Here is a 22027-nt window from a genome sequence, read left to right as displayed (position 1 = left end):
TAGTTTTGTAAGTATTTCTACCCTTAGAACTATTCATTTCTTTCCTAAGACATGGAGAGTCCAAGACATCATTCCAATTACCAGTGTGATATTCAACTCCTGGCCAGCAGGAGGAGGCAAAGAGCACCCCAGCAAAGCTGTTAAGTGTAACTTCCCTTACCCATAATCCACAGTCATTCTCTTTGTCTCTGTCAATAGAGGATGTGCGAAGTTGGTGTCTGAAGATATAGTCCTTTTATGGGTACTTTTCCCTGCAAGCAAGGATTGGGGTCTAGCTGTGTCCATGTTAATCTCTTTAGTAAGAGTAGTGATGGCTTTTAGCAGTTAAAAGGTGGAGCGGTTATCTTTGCTTTACTTTTAACACTTTGCTACCCTTTATTATAGAAAGCCAGAGTTTGTTACTCTGTTCTTTCTTTTCCTACAGGTCCATGACAGGGAGTGAAGTACCTGCCACACCTAAGGAGCAGCATCTGTCTTGCATTTGTATCTAAGGTAAGTGAATTTGCCTTCTAGGTACAGAATGACAGCAGCACTTAAGAGGTTAATCTTTATAATCAGATCCATTTTGGGACATAATAATCCTTATCAGTTAAGGATTCATATGGGGACAATTATTGCCATTTATAATCCAGTATGAGACTTAGGGAGTTCACTTGGCTAAGGGATGCTATGGGTTAATGTAGAGGATTTCCTTTATTATATGACCTATCATATTTTATTGCATCTATGTTGAGAGGCTTATTCTTTGTTATTGCCCTTCATCGGGCTGCGCTTGATGGGGCTTACCTGTTCCTGTGTTAAAATGGTTTTATTAAACTGCCGTATTTTTCACTGTGAGGCTCTTTGGCTCACTTTGTTTTCTGATGGTGCAGTTCATTTGGGTCCCACTCACGTGATGCCTGCCTTTCTGGTTTTAGGAGCAGAGCCGTTGAGGAAGATAGTGAAAACTTTACTACACAGCTAGAGGCTTCTTGTGTCGGCTGCAGCTAGAAGGTTGTTTCTAGCATCTACCCGGATCATTTAAGAGGAGAGGATCTCTGCAAAGAGAGTTCCGGTTTCTCCTCTTACTATTGGGGTGTCTTTCTGGCCGGTAGGTTTTCAATACAATTGACCATCTATATGTATTATTACATTTGATGTTTAAATTTGTTTAAATTGTTTAATTTTTTGGGTAGATATTTAAAAAAAATATATTTTATTTTGTCATTGCTAGTGGGAACCGTTCTACTATAGCTATGGACTCAGAACAGGATCAATCTATCTCTATGGATAAATGTTTACTGTGTTTAGAGGCCCAAATTGCCCTGCCTATGCAATTTTGCCCCTCATGTTTAACTAAAACTTTAAAATTTAAAGACAAGTTACTTCCTTCTGAGCCAAGTGTCTCTCAGGATAATGCTGTGGGTGACATGCCTCAGCATTCTCCTCAAACGTCCCAAGCCTTAGTTGTTTCTCATACTGTGCCTTCTGTGTCTTCTCAACCACCTGAGGTGTTTATTTACCTGGGGATTTTGCTGCTCAGATTACTGCTGCAGTTTATGCGGAGTTGTCAGCTTTCCCTTCCTCGGGTAAGCGTAAGAGAAAATCAAAACAGCTGCCTGATAGTAAAGCTTCTGTTTCTAAGTCTGCATTAGTCAATCTTTCTCAATTTTCTGATGATTAAAATACTTCAGTAGCTTTTGAAGATGAAAGCTTAGACTCAATTTAGTAGAAAAATCTTGAGAGTCTGAAGAGGTTAATTTTAGATTTAAGCTTGAGCACCTCCAGTTACTACTGAAGGAGGTTCTAGCTACTTTGGACGACTCTGAACCTTCGGTTGCTGTCAATCCCACAAAGTTTTCTAAACTGGATAGAGTTTATGATTCTCCATCTTATGAGGAGGTTTTTCCTGTTCCAAGGAAGATGTCTGAAATTATAGCTCAGGAATGGGATAAGCTAGGGGTTCATTTTTCCCCTTCCCCTGTTTTTAAAAAGATGTTTCCTGTTGCTGACTCTATTCGTGACTTATGGCGCACTGTACCTAAAGTAGAAGGAGCTATTTCTATTCTTGCTAAGAGAACTACCATTCCTATAGAGGATAGTTGCTTTTTTAAGGATCCAATGGATAATAAGCTAGAGGCTTACTTAAAAAAGATGTATATCCATCAAGGATTAAAGGGGCAACCTGCAGCGAATATTGCCACAGTTGTGGGAGCAGCATCTTATTCGTGCAATGCTTTGTCTGATCTCATTTCAGAGGAAACTATGGTAGAGGAGATCCAAGATAGGATCAAAGCTCTCAAACTGGCCAATACCTTTATCTGTGATGCCAACATGCAGATAATTAGACTGGGAGCTTAGATGTCTAGCTACACTGTGCTATCCCGCAGAGCTCTGTGGTTAAAATCTTGGTCGGCTGATGTTTCTTCAAAGGCCAAGCTTTTGGCTTTACCTTATAAGGGTAAAATTCAGTTTGGACCTGGTCTGGCAGAAATCTGGAACAAGGGAAAACAAAACAAAAAGCCTTCTGCTGACTCTAAATCAGCATGAAGGGTCTGCCCCCGATCCAAGTTTGGATCAGGTGGGGGGCAGGCTTTCTCTTTTTCGGCAGGCTTGGGTATGCTATATCCCAAATCCATGGGCTGTGGACATAGTATCACAGGGATACAGAATAGGATTCAAGTCTTGCCCTCCAAGGGGCAGATTTCTCCTGTCAAGATTATCCTTAAACCAGGTAAAGAGGGAGGCCTTCTTAAATTGCGTGAAGGACCTATCCTCCCTGGGAGTTATTGTATCTTTCCCTCTAAAGGAACAAGGACTAGGATTCTATTCAAATCTATTTGTGGTTCCCAAAAAGGAGGGAACTTTTTGTCCCATCCTAGATCTAAAGTGTCTAAACAAATTCCTCAGGGTTCCATCCTTCAAGATGGAAACTATTCGTTCCATTCTTCCATTGGTCCAGTAAGGTCAATTCATGACGACCATAGACCTGAATGACTTGTATTTACACCTTCCCATTCACAGGGATCATTACCAGTTTTAAAGGTTTGCCTTTCTGAACATGCATTTCCAGTTTGTTGCCCTTCCGTTTGGTCTGGCTACAGCTCCCAGAATATTCACAAAGGTTCTGGGAGCCCTTTTGGCAGTGATCAGATCCCAGGGAATGGTTGTGGCGCCTTATCTAGCCGACATCTTGGTTCAGGCGCCATCTTTTCAACTTACAAAATCTCATACAGAGATGTTGTTGTCTTTTCTACGTTCCCACGAGTGGAAGGTGAATCTGGAAAAGAGTTCTCTTGTTCCATCTACAAAGGTGTGTTTCCTAGGGACTATCATAGATTCCCTGTCCATGAAGATTTTCCTGATGGAGGTCAGAAAATCCAAACTTCTTGCTTCCTACCTTTCCATCCAGTCTGCTTTTCGTCCATCAGTGGCTCAATGCATGGAGGTGATTGGGCTGATGGTGGCTTCCATGGACATCATTCCTTTTGCTCGGTTCCATCTACGACCACTGCAACTTTGTATGATCCGTCAATGGAACAGAGACCATTCAGATTTATCACAGAGGATAAATCTGGACCCCCTAACAAGAGACTCTCTTGTGGTAGATTTCATAGGAACATCTGTCTCGGGACACTTGCTTCCTGAGACCTTCCTGGGTTATTGTGACAACGGACGCCAGCCAGGCTGGGGAGCTGTTTGGGATTTTTTGAAGGCTCAGGGCCTGTGGTCTCAGGAAGAGGCTTCTCTTCCCATAAATATCTTGGAGTTGAGAACAATCTTCAATGCCTTGACAGCTTTGCCTCAATTATCTTTAGTCCAGTTTATCAGATTCCAGTTGGACAACATCACCTCAGTGGCTTACATCAAACATCATGGAGGAACTCTAAGTTCTTTCGCCATGAAGTAGGTGACTTTAATTCTACGGTGGATGGAAGCTCATAATTTTCTTCTATCTGCCATCCACATTCCAGGAGTGGACAATTGGGAGGCGGAGTTTCTGAGCAGACAGACCTTTCCTCCCGGGGAGTGGGCTCTACATCCGGAAGTGTTCTCTCAGATAACCCACAGGTGGGGGGTTCCAGAGTTGCATCTGATGGCGTCCCGCCAAAACGCCAAGGTTCCAAAGTACAGTTAAAGGTCAAGAGATCCTCAGGCCGTTCTGATAGATGCTCTAGCAGTTCCTTGGATGTTCTCTCTGGCTTACCTGTTTCCTCTGTTTGCTCACCTTCCACTAGTCATTGCTTGTATTAAACAGGAGAGAGCATCAGTAATCCTAATAACTCCTGCATGGCCTCGCAGGATCTGGTACGGATGTCATCTCTACCTCCCTGGAGGTTACCTCTGAGGAAGGACCTTCTAATTCAGGGGCCTTTCTTCCATCCAAACCTAGATTCTCTGAAGCTGACTGCTTGGAGATTGAACGCTTAGTTCTGTCTAGACATGGTTTTTCTGAATCGGTCATTGAAACTATGCTCCAGGCTCGCAAAACTGTTACTCGCACAATTTATCATAAGATATGGCGTAAATATCTTTATTGGTGTGAATCTAAAGGGTTCTCCTGGAGCAGGGTGAGGATTCCCCGGATTTTATCTTTTCTTCAGGATGGCCTGGAGAAGGGTTTATTGGTTAGTAGTCTGGGTCAGATTTCTGCACTATGTATCCTTTTGCACAAATGTCTGCCAGACTTACCAGATGTTCAAGCCTTTGTTCAGGCCCTGGTTAGAATCAGGCCTCTGTTTAAACCTGTTGCTCCCCCGTGGAGCCTTAATCTAGTTCTTAAAGTTTTGCAGCAGGCTCCGTTTGAGCCGATGCATATTGTTGATATAAAATTGTTATCTTGGAAGGTTTTGTTTCTTCTTGCTATTTCTTCTGCTTGCAGAGTGTCTGATCTTTCAGCTCTGCAGTGTGATTCACCGTACCTTATTTTTCATGCTGATAAGGCTGTCCATCGTACCAAATTGGGTTTTCTCCCTAAGGTGGTGTCGGATGTTGTCGACTCTTCATGTCCAGAAATAAATACATTCATCAGGTAAGTATAAATTTTGTTTTTATGGGCCAGATTACAAGGGGAGAGCTATTTGACACTGTGCTAGAAGTAAGCTTTTTGCACGTGTTGGGTTGAGCTTGTATTACAAGTTGAAAGTAAACTTTTTAGTCCGACTCTCATAAAAAGCTGAATTTAGGATATTGTATTTGCTATTTAAATTTTCATAAAAAGCCGAATTTAGGATATTCTCAAGTGCGCTATCCTGACATGAAAATATGAATATTTCACATTCCAATGTTTTTAACATAGAAGAAAAAGTCCTATTTATTCATAAATACATATTTCTATATATATCTGAGGGTATTTTGCACAAATATATATTTATACCTATATATATATATATATATATATATATATATATATATATATATACAGGTAGCCCTCAGTTTACGCCGGAGTTAGGTTCCAGGAGGAATGGTTGTAAATCGAAACCGTTGTAAATTGAAACCCAGTTTATAATGTAAGTCAATGGGAAGTGAGGGAGTTAGGTTCCAGGCCCCTCTCAAAATTGTCATAAGTAACACCTAATACATTATTTTTAAAGCTTTGAAATGAAGACTTTAAATCCTAAACAGCATATATAAACCTAATAATATAGATTCTATTATCATCAAACTAAGTTTAATGAGCAAAAACATTTGCTAACAGCACCTAATAAAATAATTACACAACAGACTGCATCATCATCAAACTAAGTTTAATGAACAAAAACATTTTTTTACTTGCATTTTTCTGCAATCAGTTAGCATGTTAGATTATATTAGGTCTACACCTATTCTTTGCATTTCAATCTGCAGTGATTAATAAGCAGTTAGATACCCTCACCTCAAGCAGCTGGACAGGAAGATAATAGGGAAGTGGCTGCTCGATAGCTAATGTCTGCTCTGTGTACACAGATCGATTTTAGACCTGTTAAGTTGCATAACTTTACTGCAAAACAAGCGGACAGCTCCACCTACTGGCTATTTTAATTAGTGCACATGACTGAAAAAAAGGTTGTTATTCTAAAGGGCGCAAATTTAACCGGTGTAAACCGAGGGCCACCTGTATGTGTATATATATATATATATATATATATATATACACACACTATAAACATGATTATATAGTGGTATAGAAATATACAGATATATATAGGAATATCTATTTATAAATACATAGAACATATTTTGTTATGTGCAGAACATTGGAATGTTACATATTTACAGTAAATACACAATATAACACTTTATTAAATATGAATATTGCATAAATATGTTTTTACATGTTTTCAGCTACTTATCTGCAAAGGGCTCCAATGTGTGTGTGTGTGTGTGTATATATATATATATATATATATATATATATATATATATATATATATGTGTGTGTGTATTTATGTGTATATATGTCTGTAAATACATATATACACATAAAAATACATATGTACATACATATACAGTATATATATATATATATATGCATATACATCTTAAGACATTTATATGTATGTATCTCAATGTTAAAGCCCTTTGTCTGCCTTTTTTTATTCTAACACCTGAGACCTCATGTCTTTGAGCCTTTATAACTATTTTATGCAATATTTTTTTTAAATATTTTTTATTAGATGGTGTTATTTTGAGTGTAACTGATTTTTTAAATGTATTTTTGATGTGTTTTGTGCAACTTTTTGTGTCTAGCTTTAGCCCAATGCGCGTTGACTTCAATTGCGCTCTAGCGATGGCGTTTACTTTCAACTTTTAATATGAGTAGGGCTTGACAATCATTTGGTTCAATCCTGAGGTTCAAGCCTTCAACACTTATGCCCCAAAGCTGCATCTTCAGCTTCATAAATGAGGCCAATAGTATTTAAATATAGATATATGTATATCTATATATTTATATATATTTTACTAGCGCTATGCTAATAAAATATACTTTTGTTTTTCAAAACCAGAGAGTGCTTATTTCCTGCTAAACTATTATTCCTACTTTGCACCCTGGTGGCTATCAGATAAGTTTGGTGAGAGTGCTTGTGTACCTAAAGATCTTTATATATATATATATATATATATATATATATATATATATATATATATATATATATATATACTGTATATAGCTTAATATTGAGTATATTGCGATTTATTCATTAAATTTATTTCTTCTTTTTATTTTAACGGTAAAACACAACATATGGTATCATTTACATTTGATACATAATTTAGGGATATCCCAGGGTGAAAAGGCAAACAAAAAAAATATTATTTTTCTGTTCATTTGACAAGCTGATTAAATTAATTTACATGAAATAAACTGGCCTATTCACAACTAAAACGTTGACACATTTTGCATTATTAAAGTAATTCTTGATAAGCTAATGTAGTATGTCTTTTTTATTTTTCAAACCTTTATATTTTCTTAATTTAGGAATGCAATTGGATAAACACATTCCTGAAAGACATAAAACACAGTGTTGAAGAGCTCTCACAATTCTTGATTGTTGGTTTACCTGCAATACCAGAGAGATATCTCAGAGAGATTGCAGAGGCTTTACAGAAATCAGAAGTTCCACAATCATGGCTTTACCCACACAGGCAACATCCGGCATCACACAGTTTATTAAGCTGGCTGCAAGGCAAGTTACTTACCAGTATATGTAACAGAATACATCATAACATAGCTTAGGCTGAATGACATTCAAGATATAAACTCAACAACTATAAACTTAACAATTGATATTGACAACAAAACTCTTTGAAGACATAAATGTATTGTTATTGATACCAATTGCTTACAACTGGAGTCTAGCCCTTTGTACATTAAAGGCTGATAGATCCTGTATTTTTTCCAGAGTGTAAATTGCTTTTAATGTATTTTTTTAGCATTTTCCTTGCTAGTTTAATTTAAAGAAACATTATTTTCCTGATAATTAACATACTATATTTATAGATTCTTCTTTTAAGTAATGAGCTATGTTTATGGTTACCCACAATACCACACATAATGTGCCATTAAAGTTACAGTGAATAAATATTTACTTTTATTTTGATAAGTCATTAGACATTCAGTCAGTGATTATTATTTATGGAGTGATGCAATTTATGAGCCCATCTCTAATAATAAGAAACTAACATCTGGTCTATGTAATATTCTACACTAACCATTGCAAGGGTCAATGCATTGGTTATTATAATAAATAAAAAAAATCTGTCTTTGGTAAAATCTGAAAATAATAGAGTAACTGCATTATGTAGAGTGTGAAGCAATAGTTCTAAAGTTAAGCATGCTACAAGAAATGACTATGTTTGTTACAGGCTTATTTTATTAGGAATACATTATTATCAAGGGTTGGAGCTCTTGCTGGTTATGTCTTCTGGGAATATATGCACCTTTCTGATCAATTTCTACCGACAATAATTTAAGACTGTGTCTGTCTTTAGGAGGAAAATTGGCAGGTGTTACTGATTGTTTTTCATATATTTTTATATATATATATATATATATATATATATATATATATATATTAAAATATATATATATATATATATATATATATATATATATATATATATATATATATATATATATATATATATATATAAAATAATAGATTGATATGTGCCAAGTGAGTTAAAATAGATTGTATGCTTTGTGGTTGCCACACAATATTACTTATTCTTGTTCTATTCCTTTGTAAACTTATATTAGTAAGTATAGAGTACAATCTAACGTATATATATATATATATATATATATATATATATATATATATATATATATATATGGAAATAGAAGGCACTCTCTGTTCTTTTTACAAAAGTGGTTTATTTAAACAAGTGTGACGTTTCAGGGACACACTCCACTTCCTTCAGAGCATATTATTTCAATAAACCACCTTTGTAAAAAGACCAGAGAGTGCCTTCTATTTCTACATATATTGAACCGCTGGCACCCTGGCAGCTGATTAATAAGGTGAGAGTGCTCTTTTTCTTGACATATATATAAATATATATATATATCATATTAGAGCTGCAACAACTAATCGTCATAATCGATTATGAAAATAGTTGTCAACGAATCTCATAATCGATTAGTTGGTTTTTCAACCTTTATAAGTATGTATTCATTATTTTTAGAGCGGACTAGATATTTCCCCTAACCTTATAGCTAGTTATTTACCATTGCATATAGATATTCAAGATATTTTTATGTTAGAATGAAGTCAAGGGTTACTTTGAGAGGCCCCTTGCCAAGGTAGAAAACACTTAGCATTGGTGAAGAGCTAACAAAGATAAATATCCCACTTTGGTGAAATTGGCAAAACCCTACTTATGCATCTCAACAGCCTCTGCTGTTTTTCTCTGCTGCAGGAAATATAGCTGTAAACAGAGAACCAGCCTTAGCCAGAAGCATGTGGACATGTTGAGATTTTTGCATTTCAATGCAAAGTTTCTGAAAGAGTGAATAACAGAATGTTATTAACAGTGATAGCCTAACTCTTTCTAGTTCTACCTCTTTTCAAACAGTTTGTGGTTTTGTTTTGTTTAATTATAAAACTGTGCTCTGCTGCTTAAAAATGGAAGAAACAGTTGTGCTAATGTAAAGTTTTAGTCTCATTATGTGGATTTTATTTAAAACATAGAAAACTATTATTGATTCTCTTTTTATCCGATTAGTCGATTAATCAAAAAAATAATCGGCCGATTAATCGATTATGAAAATAATCGTTAGTTGCAGCCCTAAATCATGTTCTACCAGAAAGTATTGAACTGAAACATAAAATTGACGAATGAAGACAGGATATGTAATGCTTAATACATGGAAAAGGCATAACCTTATGTAACAAGTAATTACTATGAAAACATTCTTTATTAGAAAACTACAAAATACATCATATTTGGAATCAATAAATCTACCTACAAAACCTTTTGGTGTGTTAATAAAACCATGTAATAATAATAACCAACATATATTTACATTTCTCACAAATATGTAATACATTTAATTGTGTTATCAGTGATTTTAAGCTTATTATAATGTTACCAAATGTTAAGCTATTATTATGACTAAATCATTTTTCTATAGATATGGCATAATAAGTACCATTAAGTCAACAACGCTGCTGATTATGCCTGATATTAAGGCTCTTACCTCTTTAGAGTGGTTTATGTGAAATTGCCTGCTGTGCTTTATGACACTGGATGCTCTAATTATTAAAGATAAAGAAGCTATACAAAAACTGCTTAAAACATGTTTGCATTGATTGTTTAATGTGACTGAAATTGTAACTTTAGCTCTTATTCTAATATGGAATGTTGTTGCTTTGTCTCACGACACATTTTTATATTATTTAGATCTTCATAAGAAACACAAGCAGCTAAAGCAGTGGGTGAAGAAAGGTTTAATGCCATTTGCCAAAAGTGAAAAAGAGGCTATGACTTCTATTTACCTTGGTGGACTAAACAATCCAGAGGCCTTATTAATTGCATTAAGAGTGGAATTTGCAGTCCATCATGGATATACACTGCATGAGGTATTATTATTGGTACTCAATTAAAGAAATCTGCTAAGTACCATCTAAAAATCTGCTAAATACCATCTAGAATATGATGTGGATTGTAATAAAAAAAATGATAATAATAGGGAAAGGGCACTAAACAACTCCATTAAATGTATAAATGGCTGGACAAGAATATTTTTTTTTTTTCAATTATGAGACATAGCATATGGTAAGAAAAACTAATATACAAATTCCAGTACTCCTGTAAGTCTTAGATACCATAGGTTTTTGCAGCAATATGCAGATCCCGTGTAGTGGTAAATAATAACTACAGGTGCTGACTCTGCACACAATACATGAAATGAGGTTACCATTAGACTGTTGATGAATGTAAAATTATAGTGGTTATTACCCCTCTCAAGCCCCCTGGCATAATATGTTGGAGCAGACAACCCATAAGATTTTTCAATAGCAAATTGTAGCCCAGTTGCATGGGTGTGTACCAAGGTATGTGTCCACCCACAGGGGACTAGATCTAAAGCAATGATGCAGGGAATTATACATATGCAAAAAACGTAACGCATGACATTGCTTTAGTATTGATATTTTTCTTTATACAGAAAACAGTCCAGTAACTGAGGACTTGAAACATTTACTTTTTTTTTTTTACAATATTTCAAATGAAAGATTTTCAAATGTTGTTATGAGTAAGGGCATAGCTCTGCCCTGCAAATACCTAAGGTAAATTACAAGACTCCAGCAGACCTGCCAGTTTCCCTGTCATGTAAGTACAGGTAGGGAGTGAGCTAATTAAACATCATCCTCCAGGTGTATTGGAAGATGTTGCTTAGATGCAAAGATAACAGTTGTAGGTGCTGGGCACTCCTCCCAGATAACATGGCCAGATTCATTGTAATAAGGCAGTTGCACACACTATGAATATGCAGTTATATATTTTGAACAGATTTAACCATGTTAATCAAACTTATTATATTAGTGTTCATTTTGGCCAAAGAGTAATGTTCATACATTTGCATAGGTTTCTTATAAACAACAAAATACAATTGTATTCATACATAAATGCATAATTGTATAATGGCATTTTACAATTATAGCAAAATAATACTGAATCAAATATAATAATTATATATTAGGAATATAGATGTATAAATGTGTAACCAAGCTAATTATAAACCTACCAACTAATAGTATAAATACACAACTCACAAAAATACCTTCTGGTAACTAAAAATAATACTAGAGGGCAAAGAATTACTAGACGTTTGTTGTCTTGATTTCGATCAAACTAATGTGAAATGTGGGCTATTGCTCCCAAATATATGCACAGCTACTCCTTGATTAAATTATTCTGTACGACTGACTTTTGAGATTTGATTATCAACTACATTGTTTTCAAGAGTAATTCTGCTTGAGAGCTTTAATGTATCACATAAATACACTATTTAGATGATCCATGACGGGAGTTTTGTCTCCCTTTCAATTTGTTCCCAATTATCCACTTTACCTGATGGAGTGTATGAAATTGTTTACAAGTATTTTGTTTACCCTTATATTGTCTTTTAAAATAGTTGATTTAGTGTGTGGTATCCCCACCCATTCTGAAAGTTTTTGGCCTTAGTTCAAGCTATAGATAAGCTGTATAAACACAGCCAGTAGAATAAATTACAGTCCCAGAGGGTTATAAAAGAGATAAATTAATACAATGTTAATTTTCCATTGTTATTGGTTATTGGTTTATGGACAGATATAAGATAAAGAAGCAGGTATATGTACACAATGTGATAAAGTAGTGAGATCTGATTATACCTACAAGCCTCAACCCATTTTATTAGGTTGTGGCTTCACAACACAAAATCAGCTAATTCATATACACAAATAAACCTTAAAAAAGCAAATCTCATACGTTTTATACTCTGTAGTTGGTAAAAAAGTATTTGGAAATGCATTAACGGAAAAACTATTTTACAGTGTTCTGTCCCTTTAACTATACAGTGTTTGCACACACACACACACACACACATATATATATATATATATATATATATATATATATATATATATATATATATATATATATACCTAATTTCCTATAGACCAGTATTTGATATGTTAACCGCTTCTCAGGAACTAAAGCCTGAGATTAAGGATTCACACAAACTAAAATATGGTTCTGACATAAAGTGGTTTTAAATGATTCAGAAGTTTACTCAAAGTTGAATGCAATTACATATAAAGAGATCAGTATTTTTCATGTTCACATTGTAGCATGCAGAAGCCCACAGAAGTAACTTTATTAAAAAATATTTAAACGTAACTGCTTTCCTCACAAAAAAACATGCTCTCAGTAAATGAGTAATAAAATTACCTTAAATAATGAAGTCCACCCTAGTGTGGATTATGAAAATAACAATGCATTTATTATTGTGTTCACTTTATATGGCAGTAAAGTATTAAGCACTTAGCTGCTTTTGTTTAAAAAAAAAACAACCCTGCACAAAGAGGTTAATGACATTTATATAGGTAGATTTATTTTAAATTAATCTAAAATTGTAGAATTGTCCTCATGACACCATTTGGGATTCAATAAGCACTAATAGTGTGTATCTAGGAGCCATTCAAAGTTAATTGCCTTTGGCTTTTCTCAGAAGTATAAGTAATAAAAATTACTGCTTTAAATGAACTGTATGAAGTTCTGAGATTCTGTGAATTCCTATATTACATTTCTTTATGCTCTTTCTTGGAGCTCATTCTATTATGAAATTCTATTTTTACTTTGCCTTCTCCCAGTTAAAGCAGCATATACTTAATTTGTATTTGTCTTCTGAATAGTATAACGTGGTGTAGCAGTGAAAGCATTTGATGGGAGAGAATGTGAAGATGCAGTTAATTTAACATTTTTATTGAACATGTAAAAACATTTATTATATGGCCATAAGAATTGTATTATTTATCTATTTGTTTAGAAAATGCTCTTGCAGATAATGTACATTTTGTGCTACAAAATAATGATATATTTTGAATTTGTGAGCCAAGAAAACAAAATGTTCTCACTGCACGCTTGTTGACTGACAGCTTCTGCCTCAGTGTGAGCGCTTGATGTGTTTGATTTCTTTTGCCTGCAGGTGGTACTCCAGTGTCACATAGCTGAATATCCTGATTACAAGCCTGATACAGAGGGATATCAGTTGTACCTCGAGAGTCTAATTTTACAAGGTGCAGAATGGGATTTTAAAAATAACCATCTAAAGAAATCAAGGTAGAGTCTTCATTTAAGATTGAATTTATTCTCTCACAGTAAATTACAAAAGATACATTCAACAAATACTCTCACACATCCATCATCTGATACACGTGTAAAACAATGCTTACAAATAATATGCTTATACTGTATGATGTTTCACAGATTAGGGCCAGATTACGAGTGGCACGCTAACATTGTTGCGCGAGTGAAAGTGATTTATCGCGGGTTTGTGCACATTGGGTTTACCGCTCGTATTACAAGTTGAAAGCGAATGCGTGAACGCAATTGCGGTTTACGCTAGAATGATTACCGTGTTCTTTAGTGGATTCATATATAATTATCTGTCATTTGTAAGAATGTCTGTCCAATTAGAACATGATTATTTAATTATAATAATTTTATCTAGGATGTTGTTGTTTTTTATAAAAAAAAATTAATTATTCTTCTGCTTAAAAGGACATGAAACCCAAAAATGTTCTTTCATTAATCAGATAGAGCATGCGATTTTAAACAACTTTCCAATGTATTTCTATTATTAAATTTGCTTTATTCTTTTAGTATATTTTGTTGAAGGAGCAGCAATGCACTACTACACTGTTTTTCAAACCTGTCCTCAGGCCTACTTAACAGGCCAGATTTTCAGGATTACCTTGGGTGAGAGTAGCTTAATAACCATCAGATAGATTACGAGTTTTGAGGTAAGAGCTGCTCGGTACTAACATGCAAGTTATTAACACCGCTCACCTCCCTACAGCGATGGTATTACAGGTTTACGAAAACCCGGCGTCAGCAGGCAATTTTGCAGCGTAAAGCAAAATTGAGCTCCATACCGCACTCCAATACCAGCTCTGCAGTGAGCTGGTGTTACGTGCTCATGCACAATTTCCCCATAGACATCAATGGGGAGAGCCGGCTGAAAAAAAGCCTAACACCTGCAATAAAGGAGTGTAAAACTCCGTAACGCAGCCCCATTGATTCCTATGGGGAAAGATAATGTATGTTTACACCTAACATAAACCCTGAGTTTAAACACCCCTAATCTGCCGCCCCCGACATCGCCAACACCTACATTACACTTATTAACCCCTAATCTGCCGCCCCCGACATCGCCAACACCTACATTATACTTATTAACCCCTAATCTGCTGCCCCCAATATTGCCGCCCCCAATATCGCCGCCACCTACATTACACTTATTAACCCCTAATATGCTGCCCCCAATGTCACTGCCACCTACCTACACTTATTAACCCCTAATCTGCTGCCCCAATTTCGCCGCCACCTACATTACAGTTATTAACCCCTAATCTGCTGTCCCCAATGTCGCCGCCACTATATTTAAGGTATTAACCCCTAATCTGCCACCCCCAATGTCGCTGCCACCTACCTACACTTATTAACCCCCAATGTCGCCACCACTATACTAAAGGTATTAACCCCTAAACCTAACCCTAACACCCACTAACTTTTATGTAATTAAAATAAATCTAAATAAAACATGCTATTAATAACTAAATAATTCCTATTTAAAACTAAATACTTACCTATAAAATAAACCCTAAGGTAGCAACAATATAACTAATAGTTACATTGTAGCAATCTGGGGTTATTATTTTTATTTCACAGATAAGTTTGTATTTATTTTAACTAGGTAGAATAGTTACTAAATAGTTATTAACTATTTACTAGCTACCTTGTTACAATAAATACAAATGTACCTGTAAAATAAAACATAACCTGCCTTATACTAACACCTAACCTTACAATACAATTAAATAAATTACATTCATTAAATTCAATTAACTAAATTACAAAAAACAAACACTAAATTACACAAAATAAAAAAGAAATGATCAAATATTTAAACTAATTACACCTAATCTAATAGCCCTATGAAAATAAAAAAGCCCCCCCCCCAAATAAAAAAACCCTAGCCTACAATAAACTACCAATGGCCCTTAAAAGGGCCTTTTGCGGGGCATTGCCCCAAAGAAATCAGCTCTTTTACCTGTAAAAAAAAAATACAAACAGCCCCCCAACAGTAAAACCCACCACCCACACAACCAACCCCCCAAATAAAATACTAACTAAAAAAAAACTAAGCTCCCCATTTCCCTGAAAAGGGCATTTGTATGGGCATTGCCCTTAAAAGGGCATTTAGCTCTTTTTCTGCCCAAACCCTAAGCTAAAAATAAAACCCACCCAATAAAGCCTTAAAAAAAACTAACACTAACCCCCGAAGATCCACTTACAGTTTTTGAAGACCATATATCCATCCTCAATGAAGCCGGGAGAAGTCTTCATCCAGGCGGCAAAAAGTCCTCAACGAAGCAGAGAGAAGTCTTCATCCAAGCGGCAAGAAGTGGTCATCCAGACGGCATCTTCTATCTTCATCCATCCGGCGCGGGGCGGCTCCATCTTCAAAATATCCAGCGTGGAGCATCCTCTTCTGACGATGGCTCTTCTCGAATGAAGGTTCCTTTAAGTGACGTCATCCAAGATGGCATCGCTTGAATTCCGATTGGCTGATAGAATTCTATCAGCCAATCAGAATTAAAGGTGAAAAAATCCTATTGGCTGATACAATCAACCAATAGGATTGAGCTTCAATCCTATTTGATGATCCAATCATCTAATAGGATTGAGCTTGCATTCTATTGGCTGATTGGAACAGCCAATAGAATGCAAGCTCAATCCTATTGGCTGATTGGAACAGCCAATAGAATGCAAGCTCAATCCTATTGGCTGATTGCATCAGCCAATAGGATTTTTTCACCTTTAATTCTGATTGGCTGATAGAATTCTAATCCCCCTAATCTAATCCCCCTAACAAAATAACAGCCAATAGAATGCAAGCTCAATCCTATTGGCTGATTGCATCAGCCAATAGGATTTTTTCACCTTTAATTCTGATTGGCTGATAGAATTCTAATCCCCCTAATCTAATCCCCCTAACAAAATAAAAAAGCCGCCCAAAATAAAAAAAGCCCTACCCTACACTAAATTACATATAGCCCTTAAAAGGGCCTTTTGCTGGGCATTGCCCCAAAGTAATCAGCTCTTTTACCTGTAAAAAAAAAGTACAAATACCCCCCAACATTAAAACCCACCACCCACACAACCAACCCTACTCTAAAACCCACCCAATCCCCCCTTAAAAAAACCTAACACTAACCCCTTGAAGATCACCCTACCATGAGACGTCTTCACCCAACCAGGCAGAAGTGGTCCTCCAGACGGGCAGAAGTCTTCATCCAAGCCGGGCAGAAGAGGTCCTCCAGACGGGTCCATCTTCAAGACATCCGCCGCGGAGCATCCTCTTCAAACGACGGCTGACGACTGAATGAAGGTTCCTTAAAGTGACGTCATCCAAAGTGGCGTCCCTTCAATTCCGATTGGCTGATAGAATTCTATCAGCCAATGGGAATTAAGGTAGAAAAAATCCTATTGGCTGAAGCAATCAGCCAATAGAATTGAGCTTGCATTCTATTGGCTGATTGGAATTGAAGGGACGCCATCTTGGATGACGTCACTTAAAGGAACCTTCATTCAGTCGTCGGCCGTTTGAAGAGGATGCTCCGCGTCAGATGTCTTGAAGATGGACCCGCTCTGCACCGGATGGATGAAGATAGAAGATGCCGTCTGGATGAAGACTTCTGCCCGTCTGGAGGATCACTTCTGCCCGGTTGGGTGAAGACGTCTCACGGTAGGGTGATCTTCAAGGGGTTAGTGTTAGTTTTTTTAAGGGGGGATTGGGTGGGTTTTAGAGTAGGGTTGGTTGTGTGGGTGGTGGGTTTTAATGTTGGGGGGGTATTTGTACTTTTTTACAGGTAAAAGAGCTGATTACTTTGGGGCAATGACCCGCAAAAGGCACTTTTAAGGGCTATTTGTAATTTAGTGTAGGGTAGGGCTTTTTTATTTTGGGGGGCTTTTTTATTTTGTTAGGGGGATTAGATTAGGTGTAATTAGTTTAAAAATCTTGTAATTATTTTATTATTTTCTGTAATTTAGTGTTTGTTGTTTTTCATACTTTAGATATTTTTTTTTAAATTGTAATCAATTCTATTTAGTTTAGGTAATTTATTTAATTATAGTGTAGTGTTAGGTTTAATTGTAACTTAGGTTAGTTTTTATTTTACAGGTAAATTTGTATTTATTTTAACTAGGTAGTTATTAAATAGTTAATCACTATTTAATAAATATTGTACCTAGTTAAAATAAATACAAAGTTGCCTGTAAAATAAAAATAAACCCTAAGCTAGCTACAATGTAACTATTAGTTATATTGTAGCTATCTTAGGGTTTATTTTATAGGTAAGTATTTAGTTTTAAATAGGAATAATTTAGGAATAATTTAGTGAATTGTAGTAATTTTATTTATATTTATTGTAATTATATTTAAGTTAGTTAGGGTTAGACTTAGATTTAGGGGTTAATACATTTAATATAGTGGCGGCGACGTTGGGGGCAGCAGATTAGGGGTTAATAAATGTAGGTAGGTGGCGGCAATGTTAGGGCAGACAGATTAGGGGTTAATAATATTTAAATAGTGTTTGCGATGCGGGAGTGCGGCGGTTTAGGGGTTAATATGTTTATTATAGTGGCGGCAAAGTCCGGTTCGGCAGATTAGTGGTTAAAAATGTTATTTTAGTGTTGGCAATGTGGGGGGGCCTCGGTTTAGGGGTTAATAGGTAGTTTATGGGTGTTAGTGTACTTGTTAGCACTTTAGTTAAGAGTTTTATGCTACAGCGTTGTAGTGTAAAACTCTTAACAACTGGCTTTAAAATGCGGTACCAGTCTTGACAGGAGAGGGTCTACCGCTCACTTTTGGTCAGACTTGTAATACCGGCGCTATGCAAGTCCCATTAAAAATATAGATAAACAAAACAAATGTACAAAATATGTTAGAATGTTGACAAACAATATCTATCTACACAGGTTAAAATACTCCCCTCTGTATATACCGCTGCCGTCTATCAGTCTCTCCCAAAATGAGACTGTGGTAATTGTTGTGGTGTGTGGTATAGAGGCGCAGGTGTTTTCTTATTCTGTGCTCCAAAATTGCCTGGGAATGAAAGGACTTTATTTCTGTGTGTGTAGATCAACACCATATAATTGTGCAGTATACTTACTCTGAAAAAAGATCTGAATGATATTTTGCGATTAGGTATTAGGTATTCCCCCAATCCACTGTAGCTGTGAATACAGGATAATGTGCTTTGAATGCAGTATACAACTGGTGCAAAATGTGCAGTATACTTACTCCGATAAAATCGGAATCCGGCTCCTTTTGCTGCACTCCCGCTGGTGTAATTAAAAGAAATCCAAAAATCCAAAAAGGCAGCAAGCAAAAGTTCATAAAAATACGAATTTATTTAAAATGTCACTATGGACAAATAGATAAAAGCTCATAATCAAAAGCTCTACGCGTTTCAACGATGTTTCGTCTTTCTCAAGAGCATTAAAAAGGTAAGATGCTGCCTTTGGATTTACACAGGTGCTTTTATACAGAAATAATTAATGTTCCTTTTCCGGTCTCACCGGAGCCAGACTCACAAAATTTACAAGATTTACAAAAATTAAGATGTCAATATTGTCAGCCGGTTTCTATTTAGATCATTGTTAGTGTGCAAAAATGCAAAGATCTAATTATAATTATACTATATAAATCGGATGACAATATGAAAATTTCACCTTGTTTTTAGGACCAATCAAAATCAGTTAAACAGTAGTTCCCTTTCAAGTTCATATTGGACGTAAGTTCTAAATCAGGTCCGCTTCTGACTTGTGATCACGTGTTTGACGGAAGAGCCAATCCTGGATGTTTTTCGGCAACCTTTTGTTTCCATTCCAATTTTCGTCGGATGTGAAAAAGTTCTTTATCGGCTTATCCATAATCATTGTTAAAAGTCCAGTATTTATGTGCAACGATCTGAAAATAATAGTGCAGATCACTAAGGGTTCAGTTAACAGAAAGGAACCAAACAACAAAAGAACTTTGCATTTTTATAGATAAAAATTACATTTCAAAAATCGTTATATTGTTCTGAACCAGATATGTATGACATATTTTAAATTAAATAGTATTATAAAAATATGAAGATAAAATAAAAATATACATACAAAAATAAAATACATATACATATAAAAATAAAATAAAAATATACATACAAAAATACATATGAATAAATTGTAATTCATTCATTACGAATATTATGAATAGGACATCCTATCATGTTATACTCTTAGATTATATAAAGGCCGCTACTCTAATGTCTTTATTTAATCCGTGATGGCCATAGGTCTTTAGTGTGTGTATCCACCAAAGTTCTCTCTTATTTAGTGATTTTTCTATCTCACCTCCTCTCCAATGTAGAGAGACTTTTTCGATACCTATCCAGAATAGATGATTTTTGTTTTTATAACATTGACAGTTGTTAAAATGAATGGGGACACCATGATCGTCCTTCTTTTTTTCTATTTTATACAGATGTTCGAGTATTCTAGTTTTTATAAATCTTGAGGTTTGACCTAAATATTGTATTTTACATTCACATTGTAATAGATATATTACATTCTAGGGCCTAGATTTGGAGTTTGGCGGTAGCCGTGAAAACCAGCGTTAGAGGCTCCTAACGCTGGTTTTAGGCTAGCGCCGGTATTTAGAGTCAGTCAGGAAAGGGTCTAACGCTCACTTTTCAGCCGCGACTTTTCCATACCGCAGATCCCCTTACGTCAATTGCGTATCCTATCTTTTCAATGGGATCTTCCTAACTCCGGTATTTAGAGTCGTGGCTGAAGTGAGCGTTAGAATTCTAATGACAAAACTCCAGCCGCAGAAAAAAGTCAGTAGTCAAGAGCTTTCTGGGCTAACGCCGGTGGTTTATAAATCTCTTAACTACTGTGCTCTAAAGTACACTAACACCCATAAACTACCTATGTACCCCTAAACCGAGGTCCCCCCACATCGCCGCCACTCGATTTAATTTTTTTAACCCCTAATCTGCTGACCGCCACCTACCTTATACTTATGTACCCCTAATCTGCTGCCCCTAACACCGCCGATCCCTATATTATATTTATTAACCCCTAATCTGCCCCCCACAACGTCGCCGCCAGCCACCTACACTTATTAACCCCTAATCTGCCGTCTGCACGCCGCCGCCAGCTACATTATAGCTATGTACCCCTAATCTGCTGCCCCTAACACCGCCGACCCCTATATTATATTTATTAACCCCTAACCTGCCCCCCTCAACGTCGCCTCCACCTGCTGATCAGAACAGCCAAAAGAATGCGAGCTCAATCTGATTGGCTGATTGAATCAGCCAATCGGATTGAACTTGATTCTGATTGGCTGATTCCATCAGCCAATCAGAATATTCCTACCTTAATTCCGATTGGCTGATAGAATCCTATCAACCAATCGGAATTTGAGGGACACCATCTTGGATGACGTCATTTAAAGGAACCGTCATTTGTCGTCTAGTTGTCGGTTGAAGAGGATGTTCCGCGTCGGCTTGGAAAAAGATGGTTCCGCTCCGCTCCAGAAGAAAGAAGATTGAAGATGCGGCTTGATAGAAGACTTCATCCAGATGATGGACTTCCGACTTCAGCCCGAGGATGGATTTCTTCAGTCGCCGCTTGGATCCAGACTTCAGCCTGAGGATGGACGTCACTCTTCAGCCCCCCGCTTGGGCTTGGATCAACACTTCCGAGGCTTGGATCAAGACTTCTGAGGATGAATCGGTGAACCTGGTAGGGTTAAGATAAGGTAGGAAGATCTTCAGGGGCTTAGTGTTAGGTTTATTTAAGGGGGGTTTGGGTTAGATTAGGGGTATGTGGGTGGTGGGTTGTAATGTTGGGGGGGTATTGTATGTGTTTTTTTACAGGCAAAAGAGCTGAATTTCTTGGGGCATGCCCCGCAAAGGGCCCTGTTCAGGGCTGGTAAGGTAAAAGAGCTTTAAACTTTTGTAATTTAGAATAGGGTAGGGCATTTTTTTATTTTGGGGGGTGTTGTTATTTTATTAGGAGGCTTAGAGTAGGTATAATTAGTTTAAAATTGTTGTAATATTTTTCTAATGTTTGTAAATATTTTTTTATTTTTTGTAACTTAGTTCTTTTTTATTTTTTGTACTTTAGTTAGTTTATTTCATTGTATTTATTTGTATATATTGTATTTAATTAATGTATTGATAGTGTAGTGTTAGGTTTAATTGTAGGTAATTGTAGGTATTTTATTTAATTTATTTAT

General features: G+C 36.1%; 1 protein-coding gene across 1 annotated transcript in view; it reads left to right on the top strand.

The window, feature by feature from the left end:
• LOC128652486 (uncharacterized) overlaps positions 1 to 22027 on the top strand; it is an 868114-nt gene that overhangs the window by 782067 nt on the left and 64020 nt on the right. Inside the window, exons 96-98 of the mRNA XM_053705422.1 lie at positions 7439 to 7646; positions 10366 to 10544; positions 13655 to 13788. Of these exons, the coding sequence (XP_053561397.1) occupies positions 7439 to 7646; positions 10366 to 10544; positions 13655 to 13788 (521 nt within the window). The remainder of the gene's footprint in view (positions 1 to 7438; positions 7647 to 10365; positions 10545 to 13654; positions 13789 to 22027) is intronic.

The sequence above is a fragment of the Bombina bombina genome, chromosome 3 (genome assembly GCF_027579735.1).
Source record: "Bombina bombina isolate aBomBom1 chromosome 3, aBomBom1.pri, whole genome shotgun sequence".
In the NCBI taxonomy this organism is placed as follows: Eukaryota; Metazoa; Chordata; class Amphibia; order Anura; family Bombinatoridae; genus Bombina; species Bombina bombina.
Note: the sequence above shows the minus strand (reverse complement) of the source record. Positions and strands in the feature narration are given on the sequence as shown.